The sequence below is a fragment of the Ciona robusta genome, chromosome 6 (genome assembly GCF_009617815.1).
Source record: "Ciona robusta chromosome 6, ASM961781v2".
Lineage (NCBI taxonomy): Eukaryota > Metazoa > Chordata > Ascidiacea > Phlebobranchia > Cionidae > Ciona > Ciona robusta.
Window position 1 is genome coordinate 1,664,960 of NC_143240.1, and position 18,077 is coordinate 1,683,036.

An 18,077-nucleotide genomic window follows, 5' to 3' on the forward strand; every position below is an offset into this window, starting at 1 on the left:
GAGCAGATACAAAAATACGCTTACAGCGTTTAATTTTAACAATTACAAGAGCATTGAAGATTGAATACTACGTTATACAAACAGAGTTAACAAGCCAACCCCATATTCTCCACAGTGTATCATACAACCTATACACTTTGGCTTATTCAGTGCTTCTCAACCTTATAGTAGCAACCCATATTTTAATCAAAAATTAATGGGAAAATTTTGGCGATCAAATTTTGAAAACTATTTTTTTCACTTATTTTTTTGTGAGTATATAGTAGGGTGGGGTAAGATAGGCCTTTTTAAAACTTGTAAAAAGTAGCCCCACAAGTAAAAAAACAGCGTTGTTAATTGTTAACAAATATAGGATTTTATGTGCTACTGGTATCCATCTTACCCCACTGTATATTATATTGAAATGTTTTAGGTTTTATTGAAAAAGTTAGAAGGCTTTCTGAACCACTGTAGTAAATGACCTAACCAAAAAAGTTTTTTTTTATTTTGGGGTTGAGAAGCACTGGTTTTCATAATTCTTTATTCAGTTCCAAATTGGGGCTGGGGCAATAATGAAAACATAAAATTTTAAACTAAAAAAGGAATATTGTTGTTTGATCAATAAAAATAGACTTGATTATGCATTGATATTGTAAAAGGCAAAAACTTCATCAAAAAAAGTACTTTTACCGAATGTATGACAAAAATACAAGGTAAAAAAGCACAAAATCAAGTTTAAAACTAGTTTTAAATATACATGAAGCAGCCATTTATAGGAAAAAACTATGCAAAAAATAAGGGCACTGAAAAAAATGTTTAAAAAAATCAAAAATATTTGGGAAAATGAAACTCGTATTTGGAACATTAAAAACAGCAATGTTGTGTAATAGTACGCAAGGCAAGAATAAATGTAAAAACATTTAACTAGGACGTTTGGTATAAGGAACTTATGCGCTTTTTTTATCTTTGGTTGCGTAATTTGGTAGTTTCAGTTTTTTCATACAATAAATAAATTAGTTTCTTTAGAAGTTAGATTTATGGTATACATTGCACTTTTAAAATTTATGCGGTAAAATTTAAAGATAAATTAAACGCGGACATAAAATGACCACTAGGAAAGCTAGAGTGCTAAAATGGTGAGCTATGACAAGTCACATGACCCCACGCTCACTGAACCATGACAAGTCACATGACCTCATGCTTACTAAAGCATATCATGTCACATGACCTCAGTTTTGCACAGGACGCAACGGAAGTTCTTCATCGATATTTGATCCCGAACTGACTCGCTTCGTACGAAAAGTTGAGCGGGAACTCAAATGACTGGTGGGTGAAAGAAGATGTTATTATTATGTGGTTGACGTTTTTTAGTTATGTATTAATCATTCATTCCCTTACATTCATTTTTTTTCATTTATTCAGTATTTATACACACTTACTAATTCAATTTGCCATTTATTCACTCACAAATTAAATCACTTATTCATTCATTTATTCATTTTTATTCACTTATTTTTTTATCCATTCATTTACTTATTCATTCTTTCATCTATTTATTTGATTTTTTTATACACTCATTCATTCATTTATTCCTTCTATTTCTAACTCATGCATTCACTCATTCTTTTTTTAATCATTCGCCTATTTTTTATATATCTATATGACATATTTACCTCTTGTTCATTTGATGATTTGCTCATATAAGTATCTACTTATATATTCATTCTTTCATTTATATATTATTAATTTATTTAATATTTATGTCTCTAACCCCTACATACACATTCATCCATTTATTCTATTTTTATATATTCATTCACCTATTTTTTTTTTAAATATTTAATCATTCCTTCTTTTACTCATTTACCCATCAATTCATTTTAATTTACCCATTTTTTATATATATATATTTACGGAAAATTAATTAAATTTAGTCATTTACTCATTCATTCATTTTTATTCACCCATTTTTTATATATATTCACCATCCACCTGTTATTCTCCCTCCAAACTTCTTCAACCACTACATTTTGACATAATGGGGAATGAGTGGAGGGTTTCGGGTTCAAAACCGGCTGAAGCTCGACAGATAAACCATGTTTATTACGCGACCAAGGGCTCTTATGCGCACTGCCCCTCTGAAAACACGAAAATTTTTAGTATGGGTCAAACTATTTGTAAAAACATTTGTGTTTTGTTGATATTTTGTAAAACTACCTGTTAAAAAAATTGAAGTGTCAATCAACTATAAATTAAATAAAAAAACACACAAATGCAACCTATTCAAGGTTATTGTTTTGTTGACACTTTGTGAAGCTACAATATCAGTATTTGTACAAAACTTTAAAAAAAGTCAAATCTTTAAAAATTGTTAATTCTAAATACACTAATAAAAATATGGAAAATAATACGAAAGAGGTATCCATCTTACCCCACAGTACTATAAAAAGCAATCTTAAAATAAAAAAAATCGTAATATACTACTGTGGGGTAAGATAAGACGCATTTAGCACATAATATTTAAATATCCTGATCATGTTTTAAAAAATTAACAACGGTTTATGGGAGTCGTGAGGATAAGGTTTTAAAGTTCTTAGAAATTTCTTTGTTTACTACGAAATGTGACGAAAACATGGAATAAAAAGGTGTCCCATCTTCTCCCACCCTACTATATTATGTGCTAGCTTACCCCAAAGTAGTATAAAAACCCAACTCAAAAAAAGGTAATATCAAACTGTGATTCTGCCAATGTACCATAAATACCATCTTATCATTACAGCACAGCCTACACAATTGTGTAGGTCATATTGACACTGTAACTTAATTAGTATCAACCTAAACACACATAGACTCAGTATAACACAAGATTAATTGACTTACAGCGTAAAGTACGTCATAGTGACGCACCTATACAAGTGTAGTTGCCAGGTTACTGCCACTAAGTTGGATTTAAAACCAAAAACTTAATTTATATTGATTAATTCTTATACAAAAATAAACCAATTTGATTGCATGTAAAAAATAGGCTTATTAAATTTTAAACATTGTTTAAAAAGACTTGATTGTTGTATACAAAATTAATGTAGATACAATTATTGGTATAATTAGGGAAAATGGGGCAACTCTGGTCTAAATCCCCTGCCAATTGTGGTATATAAAAATGCAGGCAATTTCGTCATATAAATATATATATACATATATACACATATATATATTATATACGTATATATATTTAGACTGTTATATACATAATAATACTAACCAAAAAAATCATAAAACAATAAATTTTAAAACAAACATTTTAAATATCTCATTGAAAACTGACACGAAGAGATTTATAAAAAAGCATATTATTTGTCTCCCCGAAAAGCAAAGATCATTGAAACAACGAGAAATTTTCACCTGGGAATCGGGAGTTGATTCTTGGCTTATATCGGAAACATTTGACGTGAACATGGTACGTCCGCAGAAAAGGAAGCGCTCGGTTGGTCTGTGGTTAGCTTCAGAGACATCAACGCTTACTACGTCGGAGTTGAACCTGTCAGTTCTGTGGGAAATATTTCGTGAATTTAAGGGCAAAGGTTGCTAACATTTGGGTAGCGCATATACCTATAACGCAGAGGTAATGGGTTCAAGGCTGCTGCTACCATTGTGGGTGTATGTCTCCTTGGGCAAGACATTAATTGGCAATTGCTCCAACCCAGTGGTCACTAATGAGTTGTCTAAATTATCAGCCACACATAAAAAAATACAAAAAAATAATCACCCACAAAGTAACATACTTGGTAACTTGTAAGCTGGCACAAGGTGTATGAAACAGAACACCAGTGTGATAACGACTGTCGTTTTCCGGCCACGCAAGAATAAAGTAAGTAACTTTTATAACATTCGTATACAAGTTTTGTTTCTATTAGAAGTTTATTTTGGGATTAATTGAACATAAATGGCTCGTTGTTTGTCTGCTAGGTGTAGCGACCACGCTTATTTTCTTTCAATTAAATGTAAATATTTTTTAACTGTAAGCGTGTTTTAACAACTGTTGTTTTTTCGGTATATCCTGTCTTTTTTTGGTAACAAAACCCCAGCTCTTACCCTGCTTTTAGGTGTCTATACAAAGTAGTGCCAAAGTATATTGCATTCACCACAATAATCAATGAGGTTCCCTATGTTTGACAACTATAGGTGTAACTGTATTTTAACAATGTTACCCCAGTTTTTACCCTGCTGTTAGGTGTCTATTCAAACAAGCAGAGCCAAAGTATATTGCATTCACCACATTAATCAATGAGGTTTCTTATGTTTTACCACCATGAGTGTAACTGTATTTTAGCAATGTCACCAAAAGTTTTATGCAAAATTTAATAAAATGCAACGCTTTATTTAAAATATACTGCCAAATTTTGGCAGCAACTGTGAGAATGAGTAAACATATATATAGAAATGAGTAATGTTTGTGAACTAGGTAATAGCTGTCAAAAATTGGGGTGACATGTCATCCCAGACCCCCCTAATATTCCGCCTGTGTGTGACATGTACTACTTTATTTTGGCACCCACTGTGAGAAAAGGAAAAATAAACATAGAAATGATGTAATGTCAACATTTTTTTTGTTTCCCAAAAGTTTCTCAAATAAAAACGATAACCTTAAATTGGTTGCCCCACTTTTCACAGGTGTTTAAATAAGTTAAGTTGTATTTGATCAACACTATAGTAGTTTTGACAGGAAATTTTATAAAGTGTCAAAAAAACAATAACCTTGATTTGGTTTCACAACTTTTCACATGTGTCCATACAAGTTAATTTATATTTGATTGACACTTCAGTATTTTTGACAGCTAATTTTACGAATTCTCAAAAAACACTTTTTCCAGGTGTTTCCCAAAACAAAATCATATAAAAACCAAACATCTGCTAATTTAAATCCATGTTTCAGGTTATGGGTTTACAGGTCACACATGTTTTAATTGAAATCATTGCTTCCCTATTAACCTTATAGTAAAGTAATACAGGAACTAATCTGTCAAAGTTTTCCTTGTTTAAAGTAAAATGTGGAGACCTAGGCTTTAGATTTAGGGGCAAGATATTTTGAATGACAACCAATTTAAGGAAATAATAATAAATTTTCTGATACGCATATTAAATATTACACTTGTTTTCTAAAATGTATTTAGGGTATATAGTAGGGTGGGGAAAGATGGGACACCTTTTCACTCTATTTTTTCGCCCCATTTGGTAGTAAACAAAGAACATTTAAAGAACTATAAAACTATATCCTTACGACTCTTACTCCCATAAATTATTGTTAATTGTTTAAAACAGGATCATGATATTTGGATATTATGTGTTTAAGGTGTCCTGTCTTTCCTCATACTACTATACATATTTATAAACTTTTGCTGTCACACATGAAAAATGAATGCAACTTTTTTATCCTCGCGTGGCCGGAAAAGACAGTTGTTATAACACAGGTGTTCTGTTTCATACACCTCGTGCTAGCTTACAAGTTACCACATATGTAACTTTGTGGGGATTATTTTATGTATGGCTGGCAATTTAGACAACCCGTTAGTAACCACTGGGTTGAAGCAATTGAGCATTTCAGTGTCTTTTGACGTTCTTTTTTTTGTTTCGTTTTGTGTTTTAAAAAAATAACATTTGATTGCAAAATGGATTATTTAATTTACGATGCACAACATTGCACAGGCACTAGTCAATTTTTATTAATATTTAAATTTAATCTTTTTTTCCCTTAGTACCCAAGGAAAACAATAGTGACATTTAATGGCAGTCCACAGGCCTATTCCAGATGTATATCGTCGTTGACATTTAAAACCACCTGCTTATTTGTATTCAAAGTTCAAGACATTTTAATGCAGCTGAAATTAAGGGATTTGCTCTACCATAAAAGCAGCGCAATTTTTCCAGTGTTTTTTGTCCATTTTGCAAAATTTTGCTAAAAAAAATTTCTAAAAAATTATGCTAAATTAAAAATTGCCCATGTTTTGCAGGTGATTTCCCTATTTTGCAAAATTTTGCTAAAAAAATTCCCAAAAAATTACGTTAAAAATATTGGGCAAACAGTTTTAGAATTGTGCAAAAATCGCGCCTAGCCAACAGTTGATATTTGTTTATAAATTTGTTGAACATAACTGCCAAAGAAGCTGTTTTTAAATTCCAATAAACATTACATAGTGCAAAATTTAAAAATTTGTTTTTATGCACCAAACTTGCTGAAATTTTTTGCATGAACTTTTTAAAAGCATTTCTCTACTGTTTGTTTACTTTACATGAAATTTGGGGGTGTGTCAAACTATAAACTGCCTTGGGCCGCGATAAGAACTTTTTTCACGTAAAGTCGTCATTTTTCCAGACAACAATAATACTTTAGTTGCGAAATAAACACCCAAAATGACGCACATTGGCCATTATGATGTCATAGTGAAATTACAAGCGAAATCCGAAAAATATCACGCAAGACAAATTAGTCATACCGCTGAGTAAATAATAGTAAAAACGACGCAAAGATTTGTAAACAGGACCACCCTATTCTTATGTAAACAATGGTATAATATATGATGCTATCATAGATTACTCATATTATTACTCAGTTTCATTCATACAGATATTAGTACTGTGGGGTAAGATGGATACCATTAGCACATAATATCCCATATTTTTTGATGGGGTTTTTACCAATTAACAATGTCCGAGGACACGCTTATATAATTCCCTAAATCCTATAAACAATATTTATAGAAAAACACTATTGAAAAGGGAAAATAAAATGAAAACATGAACTTACTCTAACCTATTTACTATAATTCAAATTTTAAACCATTTATAATATATATTATATATTAGGGTGGGGGGGAAAACGGGAAACCGTTTCATTCTATTTTCTCGTCTCATTTGGTATAGTAAATAAAGAAAATTCAAGAAATTATAAAACCGTATCCTCACGACTCTCATAGACCGTTGTTAATTGTTTAAAACAGGATCAGGATATTTGGATATTATGTGCTATAGGTGCCCCTTCTACTTAATATATAAATGTATAATACATAGAACTATATAAGTTTCTCTAATACCCCTTAAAAGACATTGGCACACCATATGCGCTACTGCAGTGTAGAAACCACATGATTAAATCCCATGAATAAATCATATGATAGCAATCGTGATCTAACATCTTCGAAAATCAATATTTTTATAAGACCAAGGCCAGAACATTTATTTGGGTTTGAAATCAATAGATTAAATTTTATTTTTTTTTTAAATGTCAAGTAAATTTACAAAATAAATTTTATGTTGATTTTTTAAATGGCAATTGCTCTAACCCAGTGGTCACTTTTGAGTTAGGATTTTAAATTAATAGATTAATTTTAATTTTTCCATAAATTTTACGGAACAAATTTTTATAACAATTGCTTCAACCCAGTAGTCACTTTTGGGTTGTCAGAATTGTCAGCAATACAGAAAAAATATTGACCATAAAGTTACTTATGTGGTAACTTGTAAGCGAGTACCAGTTTCATAAAACAGAACACCCCTGTTATAACGACTGTTATTGCCTACCACGTAGGGATAAATAAGTTGCATTCATTCAATTATGTTTTGTATATATCATAACCATAAAACATATGCATTACTACTGTTAGTCTGTTACTGTATATGATTTTAAATGTAAAACACAATGTAATAAAGTCCATAGGCGTCAAACTTTTTAAAACGCAGGGAAGGCAGGGATAGTTAGACGTGCGTTGTTTTTAAAAAAAAATAATGCGACTGTTTACTGATTAATGCAGTGTGGAAAATTTTAGGGCAGCCCGCCTACCCTGCCACCCCAGGTTTGGGGCCTATGGCAACATACATGGTTACACCTTATACTCATGTCAAACTAATTTTTTTGACTTGAGAAAAAGAGATGCTGACCCCCTGAGAAAAAGAGATGCTGCAAAACAAGTTACATGCAAATTATCAGTGCTGCCCAATAAAATGTTCCCTACACTGAACAGATACGGCGAAAAATGAAAAGGAAACACTGAAATAAATAATTAATGCTTACGGGTGGATTAGCTCGAATTTGAAATTATTTTCGGACTCCTGGATTTTTGAGACTTTTTCAATGAATAATTAAACTAATACTTCACCATTAAACAAGTCAACCTCAAAGCAACAAGCATTAAAATTTAATGTTGACAAAAATAAGCTCAGGAAATTAGGATTTATTTAATGCTAAACATAAACAAGTTGAAAGAACTTAATTTTATAGGTTTTTGATTTTATGATGTAATCTTCTCAATTAAAATGGGGTAAAAAATTAATAATTTCCAACAAAATTTTAATTTAGTTTTAGAACCCAACACCTTTTTATTAATTGTTCTATTTTTTGTAAATTTTCTTTAAAAATAATAAAATTTAAACATATTTACCCTGCTGTTAGTTGTCCATATAAACAAGCAGAGCTAAAATATGTTGCATTCGCCACATTAATCAATGAGGTTCCCTATGTTTGATAACTATGAGTGTAATTTAATAATGCTACCAGACCAAAATTTGACTCTTAAAATGTAACCACTAAGAAAATGTAACCAATAAAATGTGACCACCCTAAGTCCCAAAACAGAATAAACTAAACCCCAGCCCCAAAAAATCCCCCCAAATCACTTACGTTTTCTTCCCAATCCTGGAAGATCTGCTCTCGATCCCGGGATGTTTTGGAGGGGAGAAAAAACACCAGAACCTCCTCTGGAGCGAGACACGGATCGCCGTTATCCTCCATATATAAAGCACAGGATTTGCGAGTGAGTTTAACGTGGCAATTACGACAATGTAGAACGTGTAATCCACAAGTTTCGAATCAGGTTCACTTTTCGAATAATCCTAAAAAAAGTTTTGGGTAAAAAATTTGGATAAAATTTAAAAAGCAGGATTTAAAAATAATGAATGAATGTAACTTGTCTGGCGCCGTGGCGTAGTGGTTAGCGCGCCTGTCTCTACCCCAGAGGTAATGGGTTCAAGGCTCGTCGCTGCTACCATTGTGGGCGTATGTGTCCTTGAGCAAGACACTTAACGGCAATTGCTCCAACCCAGTGGTCACTAATGGGTTGTCCAAATTATCAGCCATACATAAAAATAGAAAAAAAAATCCAAAAAAAAATAATCACCCACAAAGTAACATACTTGGTAACTCGTAAGCTGGCCAAGGTGCACACCCGTGTTATAACGACTGTCGTTTTCCGGCCACGCGAGGATAAAGTAAGTTACATTCAACTTATTTGTATTCAGTTTTTATGTATGGGGGAAATTTTGACAACCCATAACGAACCACTGGGTTTGAGCAATGTTTGTAAAGTGTATTGCACAAGGAACATACGCCCACAATGATGGCAGCATTGAGCCTTGAACCCATATCCTTTGGTCTGACATCGCTAGCAATTAAATCACATATTTTCTGCTCATGTTTTGAACAAATAACACGTTTTTTACAGCTGTGAGGATACAGTTATGTATAATTCTGTATATATGTTTTTTTTAATACCAAATGGGACGAGAAATGGGAATGAAAAGATGTCTAATCTTACCCCACCCTACTATTTATCAAATTAGTGCTGTTTTGTGTATATGGTGAATATATAAAAATGGAAGTTTTTTTAATAACAGTGGAAATATATAACATAGTAGGGGGGGAAAGATGGGACACATTTAGCACATAATTCCCAAAACTGATCGTGTTTTAAACAATCAACAACTGACTTAGGGAGTCGTGAGGATACAGTTTTATAATTCTAGAAATGTTCTTTGTATACTACCAAATGGGACGAGAAAATAGGATGAACAGGTGTCCTACCTTCCTCCACCTTACTATATATACAATATATTATAGCCACAATAGCATAGGCCTACTTATTTTAGTTCCAGTGAACAAAAAAAACTAAGGGAATTGTATTGTAGAAACGTGCTGAATAGGTATTATTTGGTAATGTTACTGTTACTACTGTATATATCTGTCAGCAAAATGTTCAAAAATGCTGAATACGACATTTGTATGGTACAGTGTGAGCTGTACTGGCAGTTTAATTGAAAATATGCAAGCATAGTATATTGTAATTCAAAGTACAACAGATTTGGTAAACAATTAACATTGGTCTATGGGAGTTGTGAGGATATAGTTTGACAATTCTTTGAATGTTCTTTGTTTACTACCAAATGGGTCGAGAAAATGGAGTTAAAAAGTGTCCCATCTTCCCCCGACCTACTGTATTACAATTTACAGAAATACTCAAAATGTGTTCTGGAATTTTTTTCTAATAATTTTACAATTTATTTTAAGAAAAATCTTACACAAAATTTATGTCAAAACTTAAATTTTATCAGTATCAAAAACGACAGCTATTAGAAATTCCGATTAAATTAAATTTTTTTTTCTGATTTAAAATTCGAATTTTCAATCAAAATAGCAACACAAAAAGTTATAAGACGTACTGCCATTAAAAAGTCAATATTCGTTATTATAAAGTGAACAAATGAAGTAAAAATGACGGACCAGCGTAATGGAAATGAATAATTAAATAAAATATGCAGAAAATTCATTTAAAAGGGTTTTAGTTTTTAAAACTGCCCGTCAAAAATAATAAAATCCTGAAGTGTCAGTAAAATATAAGACATGTGAAAAGTGGTGCAGCCAATTCAAGGTTATTGTTTTGTTAATACTTTCAAAAACTACTTGTTAAAAATGTACTAAAAAACTGCCCATCAAAAATACTGAAATGTCAGTCAAATACTTAACTTATATAAACACCTTTAAAAAGTTGAGCAACCAATTCAAGGTTATTGTTTGTTGATACTTTATAAAAATACCTGTTAAAAATATACTAAAAAACTGCCCAACAAAAATACTGAAATGTCAGTCAAATAAACACCTTTAAAAAGTTGTGCAACCAATTCAAGGTGATTGTTTGTTGATACTTTAAAAAAATACCTGTTAAAAATAAACTAAAAAACTGCTCAACAAAAATACTGAAATGTCAGTCAAATAAACACCTTTAAAAAGTTGTGCAACCAATTCAAAGTTATAGTCTTGTTAACACTTTGTAAAACTAACAAAATCACTCCAAAAAATGCCTGGTGAAAATACTAAGAAATCGGTCGAATACAACTTAACTTATATAAACACCAGTAAAAAATGGCCCAAACTTTTACAAAAGTTAAAAATTTAATCCCTATTTTTTTAAAAACTTACGATTATTAAAATAACTCCACTCGGTGTGATTGTTACAATAAGAACGACCATAATCACCACTAGAGTGTGTATGAGACGTATATCTCTCGTACGAAGTTTTTGACGCAAAACTTGAGTACTTCTCCTTGCCTGGAATAATTCAAGTCGTTGTTTAATTGAAACTTTTTTATTTAAACAATAAATAAATTATCAAAAAAAATTTTATAGTAGGGTGGGAAAGATGGGACACGTTTTCGTTTTATTTTCTCGTCCCATTTGGCTGTAAACAAAGAACATTCAAATAATTATAAAATTGCATTTGTACGACTCTCATTGACCGTTGTTAATTGTTTAAAACACGATCAGGATATCTTGATTTGATGTGCTAAAGGTGTTCCGTCTTCCCCCACAGTAATATATAGGTTATTTTGTTATTATGAAAATAACAGAATGTTAAAACTGTTTTGCTTTATTGTAAAAAATTGTTATTATAAAAAAAAAACATGCAACGAATGCATTAAATAAAGCAACGGCATTAGATATGTCTTACCTTAATAAATATAAGACTGTAAATTAGGATTGGCCAAGGCATTATTAGGAATAAATACATCGCCACTGCTAAGACATAGTTCTTTGTGTAGGGCGGTATAATTTGCGAGCATATTGTCACTGGTTTGCACTCCATGTATTTTCCTTCAATGCATCTGTATGGGAATATATAGTAGGTTGAAGTTGGGGTAAGGTGGTACAGGGTTGGGGCAAGATGGTATAGAGTAGTGGGGTAAAATGGGACGTGGTGGTGGGGTAAAATGGTACAAAACGATAGGGTAAGATGGTTTGCAGTAATGGGGTAAGATGGCTCATAGAATTGGGGTAAAATGGTTAATGTTTTTATTTTTTATCATTTCATTTGGTAGTAAACAAAGATTTTTTACAGAATTATATAACCGTGTCCTTACAACTCTAAAAGAGAGTTTTTATTTGTTTAAAACACTTTTAGAAAATATAAACAATTAACAATGGTCTTTTTTACTTCCAGGGCACGGTTTTATAATTCTATATTTTTGTTTACTACCAAATGTGACAAGAAAATGGGACGAAAAAGTGTGCTATCTTCCCCCACCCTACTATATACCAAATTGGTTAAAAACACAAACAGTTAGTTAGTAAAAAAGTTTCCAATTATCAATGTAACTTTACCTGCATGTATCTTTGCAAGAAAGATTTAGTGAGATTGGGATTACCAAGAAACCAAGCAAAGGAATCAGCCATGATAAGAATATGGATAAACCGACAGTGAATTGGTTGAAGTATAACTTATGCAAAGCTTTGTGAACAACCTGCATATACCTATGGGAAAGGTGCAGTTTTAGTGTATTGTAGTTTAGTATTTAGATTTTTATATCTCATAGAATAAACTGGGACCAATAAGCCTACATCCCAGGTCTCAGGTGTGCTTCACTGAAGACCTCACCCTCATAGAATAGAATAGACTGGGACCAATAAGCCTACATTCCAGGTCTCAGGTGTGCCTCAGTTAAGACCTCACCCTTATAGAAAAGAATAGACTGGGAGTCTGGGACCAATTAGTACTGAGATTTTTATATCTCAAAGAATAAACTGGGACTAATAAGCCTAAATCCCAGGTCTCAGGTGTGCCTCACTAAAAACCTCACCCTTGAACAAAAAAACAAGACTAGAACCAAAAAAAACTTTTTTGACTATACTATTTCATATTTCAAAAAATGTGGTCAACACTGAAAAAATAAAATTGGAAACACTGGCATATTTTGAGACATCAGATAAGGTTAAGAACAGATTGTTTATTTAATGTGTTTCCTGTATTACAGGTCAATTGTTACCAAACAGAAAGCAATATGACATCACAGACAATTGTAGATAATCCTTATTATATATCCTGTCTGGATTTTAAGATATCCGTGTGAATTTAGCCGGTATGAATAGAAATAATATAATTTCAAAATTTTAATGTGATTTTTATCGGAAAACGCTTAACGCGTTTAGTATTTGATCGGCAAATATTGGTTTTCGTAGTTGTTTATATTGAGTAATAGGATTGTGATGTCATAGAGAGGGTCGTGACACTTTGATTGACGGTAAAGCAGAATTATGAGTCATTAAACTCTATTGTTAAGGGGAAAAACCGTATTTGCACACCGTCGAGAAATTATGAAATATTTTTTTTATCCTGAGTCATATCTCGCTATTCAATAGCTTTGCCTGCTTGACAGTGGGCATGGGGTATGGGAAATGTGGAAATAGACAGGATATGACTCTGTTACACGTCAACAGCGTAATATTAAAGAAACATTAGGCTGTTGAATCTAATGCTGTCAGCATTTTCAATTTTGTCAAAGCAGACTAATCACTGTATGTTATGACATAATATTGCTGAAGTCAGCAATTACGAAACCCCCAAATTTGTGGGTTAATGGGGTAATAATTACCCTAACAAGATACTCTTTTTTTTCATACACCTCATGCCCGCTTACCAGTTACCATGTATGTAACTTTGAGGGCAATTTTTGAATTTTTGATTTTTTAGTTACCAGTACCACGTATGTAACTTTGTGAGTTATTTTTTATTTTTCAAACTATGAGTGACAATTTTAACAAATGACACCGTATTGGAGCAACCTCTTGCCCAAGGACACATACGCTTACAATGGTAGCAGCATCAAGCCTTGAACCTTAAGACAAGCACACGCCAGAGAATAAATTAAAAAAAGGGGTAAAAATTATACAATGAACATTAAATTACCTGTCTATTGCAAGTAACAGAATACCAAACACAGAACAGCATGCACTGGTTACCCAAATGCCAAATAAGAATGATAAACTTGTTAATGTGTTGTTTATGTTGAAAATGCCGGCCAGGCAGTAATTCCACAACAACATTAAACCTAAAAAAAATAATAATTACAAAAAGTTAATAGTTATAGCTTAATAGTAACAATTTTATAGAGATATTCATGTATTAAATTAGTTTCACAGTTTTTCCGGTGGTTTATATAATGAGTTTGTTTTAATTTAATTGAGACCTTGTTATTTTTAATTTGTAGCGTTAAACTACTAGCTGTAAACATAGGTGTAATTTTTAGGGTATGGGGTACAATTGCACACTATATAATTTATAGACCTACACAGTTTAAAGCCTTAAAACAGCTTTACCCTGCTGTTAGGTGGCTATACAAACAAGCAGAGCTAATGTATATTGCATTCACCAAATTAAACAATGAAGTTTACTATGTTTGATGACGAGTGTAAACTGGGGTTTAGCAATGTCACTCAAGATTTTGTTTAAAAAAAACTTTTTAGCTTGGCTTTAAAAATTAGGTTTTAATGTACAGACTCAGATACAAAACCTATATATGTTGTAGTACTGTGGGGGAAGATAGGACACTTTAGCACATAATATCTACATATCCTAATCGTGTTTTAAACAGTTAATAACAGTCTATGGGAGTTGTGAGGATATGGTTTTATAATTATTTGAATGTTCTTTGTTTACTACCAAATGGGACAAGAAAATAGAACGAAAAATATCCCATCTTCCCCACCCTACTATAATATATATTATATATATATAAAGTTAAATATAAAAATCAAACTCACCAACTAACAAATCTGAGAAGCTTAAGTGAACTATGAACCAGTACATAGGGCGAAAAAACCTTGAATTTCCGCCAATAATAGCGAGAATGACAAGCCCATTTCCAATAATGACAGCCATTGATATTATTCCAGCTGTTATTATTAATGGAGGATTGTTAATTGGCTCACATATGTTGCCCTGTGGTAAAATATCAGATTAAGGATTTTTTTGATTTTTTTTTTAGAATTTTTTTCAAGATATTTTTCAGAAATTTTTTCAAGATTTTTTTAGAAATTTTCGAGAAATTTTATTTTGAGATTTTTTCCAATATTTTTTTTTATTAAAGAAGATATAGCAGGCTTTCTTCTGCTGCGTTTCTAGTGGGAAAAAAGTAACATTAAAAATAAATATTATAGTAAAAAAAAATTATTTCAAAAGCGTATAGTCTAGCTCTACCATATGAGAATAGATTTTCAATGTAATATTATAGAATGCATTTTACACATGTTTGCACATTAGGGTTTGTTTTTCTGAATATTGTAGTTAAATTTGTTCGATTTTTTGTTAAAATTTCCATCTTTTAATAGGGCTAGGGATGCACATTACAGAATTTCAAATCCGCGAGATTCGAACCCTTTTGTATTAGAATCTTATTACGGGATTCGGTATTCTGTTTAATGACGTCATCACACATCATCTCATAAATTATATTAACAATTTTTAAGAGTTAATAATTTTAAAATTTTTTTTTGTGTTTGTGGGACTTTCGAGAGTAAACGTTTCGCAACGTCTTTTCATAGCCTGCTATACGTTTTGTGACCCCAAAACTACCCAGTAGTACAATTTTTGATCATTTTACAGCTCATAATCTAACATGGCTGCTTTTAAAGAGTCAATAAACTGACTTTGTGGGTGAAATTATTTTTTCCTATATATATAAAAAGATTCGAAATTCTAGATTCGAAAAAAAGTATTTTGGATATCCTAGAATACCTAATTATTCTGTAATTTGCATCCCTAAATAGGGCTATTATATTATATATAGAAGTTTAAAATATTTTATAGACCATTTAAACTACCATAATGAATGACCATTACATCACTTATAGTAGGAAATTTAAAGTACATTAAAGGGACCAGCCTATAAAACACCCTTTAAAATACACAACGTGATTTAACTATCTCGTAAAATTTACCTGCCTCTCGATAAACATATAAAAAAATTAAATATTTGCAGTAAGCCAATAAGATATTGTGAAACCATCTTACGCACGCACGGAATTTTGCAATTAATTGTTAATCTTTACCACACATAAATTTGTTTTATGGGCCTATATATATTATACGCAAAATTAGACTCCTAAAGATTTTTCTAAGCTGCACTACATTATGGAATTTTACAAGTAATTTACAACTAAAATATTTTTACAACTTAAATTTGTTTTTATATATATATATATGTCGCAGAATAAAACAAGTTTTTGTAACCTGCACTATTTTATGCACGCATGGAATTTTACAATTAATTTACAGCGCGCAAAATTAATCATTATTCTGTCAGCTATTCTCGCATCACATTTCAGTTGCTATGACAACTTCTCTTGAAATTTGAAACAAGACAAATAGAAAGCTTTCTAAATATGGTCACGTCAGACACTTTATTACATGGTATATATTATATATATATAGTTTTGGCTAGTTTAGACTTAAAATTTTGACCTATATAAGTATAGGCCTATACATATTATGTCATACACTTAAGGTTTTATGTTACATAAACAGTATGACGTATATTTATATATAAATAATCTGCCAGTAAAAATAAACTTTCCTCCGGTTTTTAATATCTTTAATTATAATTACTTTTATTAATTTTTTTATAGTTTTAATAAAGTTATGTTTTGTGTATTAGTAAAAAATATAAAAAACATTCAAAAAATCCCAGTGTTTACCTGTGTCTGATTAAATGAAGAGCCCAGATCTATATCAGTGCTTACATTAGCTGCATAATTTCCTGGTGGCAACGCTGTTGTAGAATTTACTTGATCAAAAAATATAAAATCACTCGGTAAAATGGGTGTAGTAGCCATCTTTGTATTAATACATCTCTATAAAATGTGACTCTGAAATAAATCTGTTCAATAATTAATATATAGTTGTGAAAACAACATAGCAAAACTGAAAATCCAGGTTATATGGTACTTTATTTTATAAACAAAATGTTGTATTTTTATATTTCTAAGTTTGGTGCTAGTAAAGAATCTCCCCCCCCCCCCCTTATTTGCTAACCACTAACCCCTATAACCACTAACCCCCTAACTATCAACCCCTACAACCACTAACCCCTAACTACTGACCCCAATAACCACTAACTACTGACCCTTATAACCACTAACCCCTATAACCACTAACCCCTAACTACTAACCCCTAACTACTAACCCCTAACCCTTATAACCACTAACCACATAACCACCAACCTCTAACACTTTCCACCAGCCTATTCTGCTATGCACTGGAGGATTCTTCACTATTGCCCTATTTTTTCTGCATGTATTTCGATTTGGTCTACAACAAGAACTGTCTTGCTGTAATACACATTATATAAATTATAGTAAAACACCTCATGCTCACGGTCTAACAATAACGAATGTCATTTTAATATATATACACCTAATTTTCACGGAAAATATTAATCAATAAACGGCGTAAAAAATGTTTAATTATAATATTAACCTAACAAAAAAATAAATTCAAACTACATATTAATACCTACAAATATTATAAAGGCTACTAGATTGAATTTGTAACTTATACAAAAACTTCGTAACTCTATACGCAACTGTATTTTGCAAATGAGCTCCGAGATTTTAACTGCCCGTTTTATAAATACCAAAATCCCTACTTCTTACTGAAACGACGGTCTGAGCTGATAATTGGCGATAGCGTATAGATAGGAACGCGGATCGGCGGGCACGTTCCGTAACTTAATACAGCAGACTGCCATCGCATAATAACAAACTACGTAGGATACGAACCTTAGGTGACCGCAAGCTATAATCGATACTGCGCTCTTTAGCCCCTTCTGACGGATGGGAAATTTGAACAATTCGCTTGTACTGGAAAGCCACAGCCAGTTGTAAATAAACGAAGAACTAAGACACTGTTTGATGTTTGTGGTAGCTTACAAGTTTATGGGTCAAAAATACTTCGTTACAGCAATGTTTTATTAAAATACAGCAGAAAACTCGCATTTGCCCGAC

At 31.7% G+C, this 18,077-nt stretch overlaps 1 protein-coding gene across 2 annotated transcripts; it reads right to left on the reverse strand.

The window, feature by feature from the left end:
• Window positions 1-15: 15 nt before the first annotated feature.
• LOC149734786 (sphingosine 1-phosphate receptor 2-like) lies at window positions 16-16,971 on the reverse strand. Of its 2 annotated transcripts, none has more exons than XM_089879465.1 (10): window positions 16,769-16,971; window positions 14,837-15,014; window positions 13,983-14,124; window positions 12,401-12,550; window positions 11,751-11,904; window positions 11,222-11,350; window positions 8,651-8,862; window positions 3,382-3,526; window positions 1,972-2,117; window positions 16-1,302 (listed from the first exon to the last, which is right to left on the reverse strand). In XM_089879465.1, the coding sequence occupies exons 1-10, from the start codon at window positions 16,904-16,906 to the stop codon at window positions 1,209-1,211; spliced, it is 1,488 nt and encodes a 495-aa protein (XP_089735591.1). In that variant the 5' UTR covers window positions 16,907-16,971; the 3' UTR covers window positions 16-1,208. The 2 variants fall into 2 exon arrangements, with proteins under 2 accessions (XP_089735591.1, XP_089735592.1); XM_089879466.1 differs by having other exon boundaries at window positions 14,837-14,968; window positions 16,769-16,909.
• Window positions 16,972-18,077: the final 1,106 nt, after the last annotated feature.

Bases quoted from the DNA above. Each gene is read 5' to 3' on its own strand.
- LOC149734786 (XM_089879465.1), bottom strand. From the start codon at position 16,906: ATGGCTACTACACCCATTTTACCGAGTGATTTTATATTTTTTGATCAA. The intron at 14,125-14,836 runs GTGAGTTTGATT...TATTTTTTTTAG, and splicing joins CTTCTCAGATTTGTTAGTTG to GTTTAATGTTGTTGTGGAAT. The intron at 8,863-11,221 runs GTAAGTTTTTAA...AACTTTTTTTAG, and splicing joins GTGGAGTTATTTTAATAATC to GATTATTCGAAAAGTGAACC.